The sequence below is a fragment of the Telmatherina bonti genome (genome assembly GCF_933228915.1).
Source record: "Telmatherina bonti genome assembly, chromosome: 19".
Classification (NCBI taxonomy): domain Eukaryota; kingdom Metazoa; phylum Chordata; class Actinopteri; order Atheriniformes; family Telmatherinidae; genus Telmatherina; species Telmatherina bonti.
In genome coordinates, this window is record NC_136617.1 from 17406246 (window position 1) to 17411748 (window position 5503).

Consider the following 5503-nt stretch of genomic DNA (forward strand, 5'->3'; position numbering starts at 1 on the left):
ACATGAACTGTATAATCTGCTCTTGCTTACTATGAAAAAGAAACTTTGAGTATGTGCAGCGAGAGAAAAGTAGCAGTCCTATTATTTCATGATTGTTTGAGCAATATGTTGTGGATGATGCGTTCAGATTGACCACTCTGGTTCAGCTGTTTGGGGTCACAGTAACAAACCATGGCTATCAATCAAGCTCTGTCACCTTCAGAGAAAAAGCTGTACATGAAAAGAAATTGACTTATTGGACATGTCTGCACTTATTTACTGTCTTGCAAACAACTGGTTACAACAGCATAATTTCTTTAAGATTAGTTTGGTGACAAAAACATTGGTTTATCATGAAATTTGTGAAAAAGTCTCTCATTCAGCAATAGTTTGATGCAGAGAACTTTATTTAATATGTTAATGTTACAGCTGAGCCTGTCTTGGAAGGTGGAGTTTGGCAGGACTGCACAAAATTGCCACAGAATGTTCAGGACGAGTCTCCTGACTCCATCTCCTCCTCCTCAAAGTGGTATATTGGCAGGGCATCACGACTCACAGAGTACTCAGCCATGTTGGGAAGCCCAGACACCACGCAGCAGCTCAGGGCACTGCGGAAAATCTCCATGTCACGAGCCTCAGACCACTGATCTACTGTGGCATCGTAGCACTCCACGTTGTAGGTGGTGGTGAAGCCGTTGAATCCTCCCACAGCAAAAAGCTTGTCTTCAATGACCTCAATGCCAAAGTTGCTGCGAGGGGTAATCATGGAGGACACATTTTCCCAAGTGTCAGTTTGTGGGTTGTAGGCCTCAGCAGTATGCAAACGGTTGGTGCCATCAAATCCGCCAACCTATGGGAGTGAAGGTTCAGTATTATTGGAAATTGTTTAAATGTCAGTAGAGGCATCCCAGCATCTCCGTAAATGCACAAACGGGGCCTCTTATGCTAGTTAAAATAAAGGCTTGGAATAAAATACGACACAGTTGGATCAGAAACAGTAACTCAGCTCCAACTTGACCACTATTGGGCTTGCTTTTGTGTTTTTGTTTGTTTTATTTCAGCTACTCTTCTTGTAATACTTTGATTTGCAAATCATTTTTAGTTCTTAATCTGCCAGCATCTGTGTTCAGGTATACACCATTGTGTCTGCAATTAAATTATGGCTTAAATGATAAAGAAAACTTGCTTTGAGCCAAATCACAGATTCTATTACTGTTTCTTGAGTATGATTGGCCTTTTAACTTGGCACAGTTGTAACATCTTTTCAGATCTTCATAAAATCAATCTTCATATATTAAATGTAACAATGTTCATAAAATCTTCATTAAACAGTTTTAAATATATATTTGCCCATTTCTCAGTTGGTGGGATGATGCTGTATGAATGCTGCATTATGATCAAGAACATGGTGGTGTTCGTGTAAAATAAAGTATGAAAGTAAAGTAAATGCTGCCTTCACTTGCACTGGGGCTTTTGAGGTTTATCCAGGTTCACACTGTAAACTTTGTCAGAATTTGATAGCCTGTTCTCGGGGGACCATTTCGACTTTAGAGTTGGTCTATGAGCCCCACACCCCACCCCAACCCCCCCAATCCCAGGTCAACATTCCAGTCATGCTCTTGGACAAGTTAAGCTAATGTAAATGCCATAAATGAGGATTGACAGTAAAGTCTCTGCATTTATAAAATAAAAAAGCAGCACATCCTGCTTTTGCATTGGTATTTAAATATTTTTTTATACAACTGTAGAATTGTGTCATACATTAGGTCACGAGTTAACATGGTTTGGAATTAGGTTTAATGATGAGCAGAAGCTTGAGGCACGTAAACCCCTCTGTGAGTCTGATCAATATAAAACCCTGCTTATGAAAGCTTTCACACATTATAGATGTAATTTATGTGTAACCTGTGTGTCAGCAGTGGTTCCTGCACTTACTGCATAGACACGATCTGCATATGCAATGACTCCGATTCCACTGCGCCGGCTGTTCATGGGGGAGATCATCGTCCATTGGTCGGTCTCTGGGCTGTAGAACTCTGCTGTTTGCAGGCACTCATGTCCATTAAATCCACCACAAATGTAAACCTAAGCACAAACAGAGCTTTAAGTAATTTAACTTTCCTAACAATGCATTTGAACTTTCCCATTCTTCTTTTTTGTTTGAAAAACTCAACAATTTTGTTTCATACAATTATAAAGTGTATGATTCATTTTCAGACTAATGAGCCATCAGCCACTCTCCATTCACCCACCCTTTCATTGAAGGTTGTGCAACTGGCGTCGCTCCGCTGCTCGTGCATCGACGCAATATGGCTCCATTGGTTGATGTCAGGTTGATAGTACTCTGCAGTGTTGAGTCTTGAGTGTCCATCATAGCCTCCCATTGCATACATGCATCCATTCAGCACTGTCACACTCACATAGCAGCGGCGGCAGTACATGGGTGCCACCTCAGACCAAGTGTGCGTGGTGGGGTCAAACCTGCGCACGCTATTGAAATGCTCCACTCTGTCAAAGCCACCAACACAGTACACATATCCATTGAGGAAGGCAGAACCGTGGTAGGCCCGAGGACGCTCTAGATTTTTTGTCACGTTGGTCCAGCGGTCAGCCCGGATATCATAAGCCTCAATGCCATTGGTTGGATCACCACCACTCCAGCCTCCGACAGCCAGTAGGATGACACTTGGCAGACGAGGACGGCAAAGGGGGTTACAGATGCTAGGAAAAGGAAGTCTGTATGCGTCAACAGTGGAAATGATTTTAATGGCACTGGTAATAATAGGGATGCACTCAGAATTGCTCTTGATTAATTCATTGGACAGCACATTGACTCGAATATAGTCTTCCCCCATCAGGCCCAGTCGGATCTGAGGAGATAACATGGCAAGATGTTAAGACTTTATTTGTATAAAGTCACTTCACAACAACGTCACTTCAAGGCACTTTACAGACACATCAGTTTGCTCCAATTCATAATTAATAGCTTAGTTAAGGAAAACCAACAGATCGCATCGAATCCTGACTTTGATTCAGTCCCCCATTCTGAGATTGCACAAGGCGACAGAGGTAAGGATTTAAAAATTCCTTTTAACAGGAAGGAAAAACCTTCGGCAAAATCCGGCTCAGAGTTTATTTGAACAAATTATTTAATGAGGACAATTTTCAGATGTGATATTATTTGTGCTATGTAGACTTTCTGTATCTGATTAAATACATAAATGCATATATGACGATGCTGTTTTCACAATAGTAAAGGAAAATTTTACCGATAGTCAAAGTGCAGTTCACTGGTATGTTTAAAAAAATCTGTAAACTGTGCTGACAAATGAGAATTTTCCATAAACCACATACAATCTGCTTTCAACAGCAACTAGAAATAAGTTGAGATACTAATGTCTCCCTGTTCTCCTGTTTCTGTACATGTCACTGTTTATGATAGATGAGGTCCAGTTGTTCCACTTATCTGTCTGTGACACCAGAGTGGATAGATACACTCAAAAGATATAAAGTGAAGCGCTACAAAACAGCCTAAGAGAAGTTCAGATATCAAAGCAGACTCAAACTTTGCAGACTTCATCACGGATTAACCTAAACTGAATAATTTGCTTTAAAGAACTCATACAGTACCAGTCAAAAGTTTGGACATGCTTGGAAATGTAAACACTTTTGATTGGTACTGTACATCCAACTAAAGACTGAATGTGTTCATATTAAAATAAATGTGTTCATATAAGTTACTTTACCTTAGACAAGAGTGTAGGGATATTTTTTCGACGGTCATGTGAAGAAAGGCCGATCCACTTGCAGACAGCCTCAAACACAATGGATTCCTTTCTCACGATGAGGTCGTCTTTGTCAATGATCGCAGCGAGCTCCTCCGCAGTCAGCTGCAGAAACTCCCTGTAGGAAACAACCTCCTCAAAGTGCTCAATGATGTATCGGTAGGCTTTGGTGTGCAGCCTGAGTTGGAAGCAGGTTTTTGTAAACTGCCAGACACCAATGCAGTTTTTTGGACTCAGTGTCTTCTCAAGGAAGTCACAGCAGGACTGTATGACATCCATTGCATTAAACTGATCAGCAGCTAGCATAAGTTGTCGCACATTGCCCTCTGTGAGAGAAATAGAACCGGTGTATGCATAGTCTAGGATGAGCTGCATAGTGTCAACAGACAGGCCGGGAATGTCAAAGACCTTTCGATCTGGATCAGACCAGCGTGTGAAGAGAGCTCTGAGAAGGAGATACAGAAGATATGTCAATATTCATAAAGATGTTGTGCACTATATAATTTTTTTTTCTCCATTCACACTTTTAAACAATTGCAACAAAGTAAAACAATTAAACAACAATAACAAAAAAGAAAAGTCATGTAGCTTAAATCATCATCAATAAAGTAGCAGGAGCATATTGAGTTTCCCAACATTTGCTAAATTAATAAAAAGTTTATTTTATTTATACTACATTCCGAGAACAAGACAATTCAACAATAATATATCAAGAGTACCTCACATAAAAAATTAAAAGCATTGCAGAGTGATGCAGGCAAAACACTAAAAATAACTTGAAAGAATATAAAGAGAATCAAAATAATATAAATACATAAATAAAAGGGCTTGTAAAATTCATAAAATCATAATAAATCATATAGGATAACTTAAGTAAAATAATAAAAGCTAGAATCAGCTTTTTTTTTTTTTACAGATTATTCAAAGTTTATTGAAGATTATTTTGGATTTGTTCAAAATTGTTTAGTTTTTTTTTGTTTTTTGTTTTTTTTTATATTAAAGCAATTATGGTCTCATATAAAGGTAGTCTATACAACATCAAGTAAATATATAAATAATGGCAAAATCATATATAATTTTTTATAAAACGTATTATTTGTTGAATTTCCTTACGCCCATGATCTTTTATCATGATACGTGGCAAAGCTGTTGAATTAAAAATGCTCAATAATTCAACTTTTCCCCTCAGTTAAAAGTTGTTTCTCAAATTCAGATGCTTAACTAAAGCAAAAACAATGCGTTGCTGCTCAGCATAGGGATATAAATCCTCCATTTCCCTTTTCTGATAGCAAAAAAAAGAACTTACCGGAAGTACGGTGAACAGTTACAAAGGATGACTTTGTGAACGGGAAATTCAGCACTTCCAACTTTGATAACTGCATCACAGAACTGTCCTTCCAGGCGGAGTTCGTTATACACTGAACTCATACTATGTGACGTATGACTGGGTTCGTTCATCTTGAATTTTGGCAAGAAATCTTGTTGCAGATGTTTGCTGGAGTCAGGCAGGATCTAGTGGAGACTAAAATGTGAACTAGCATTCCTGAATGATTCCAGAATGGAGCTTCATTACATCAGAGTGTCCTTTCATGTGACAATTCCATTCTTTTTACATTAAAGACGGTTTCAAAAGCCTCTTGTCATGTCGTGTACCTCAGCCTTATAGTGTGTAGAATGTACTTTTGTCTGACAGATGTTTCAAAGATAAACTCTACATATATATCCAATTTTAAAAACCT

At 38.7% G+C, this 5503-nt stretch overlaps 1 protein-coding gene across 1 annotated transcript; it reads right to left on the minus strand.

The window, feature by feature from the left end:
* Nucleotides 1-466: 466 nt before the first annotated feature.
* LOC306769944 (kelch-like protein 10) lies at nucleotides 467-5222 on the minus strand (the record flags this gene model as incomplete). Its single annotated transcript, XM_079258711.1, has 5 exons — nucleotides 467-829; nucleotides 1915-2064; nucleotides 2232-2849; nucleotides 3726-4209; nucleotides 5071-5222. 5 exons carry the CDS (start codon nucleotides 5220-5222, stop codon nucleotides 467-469), a joined length of 1767 nt encoding a protein of 588 aa, XP_079114837.1.
* Between the last annotated feature and the right edge of the window lie 281 nt (nucleotides 5223-5503).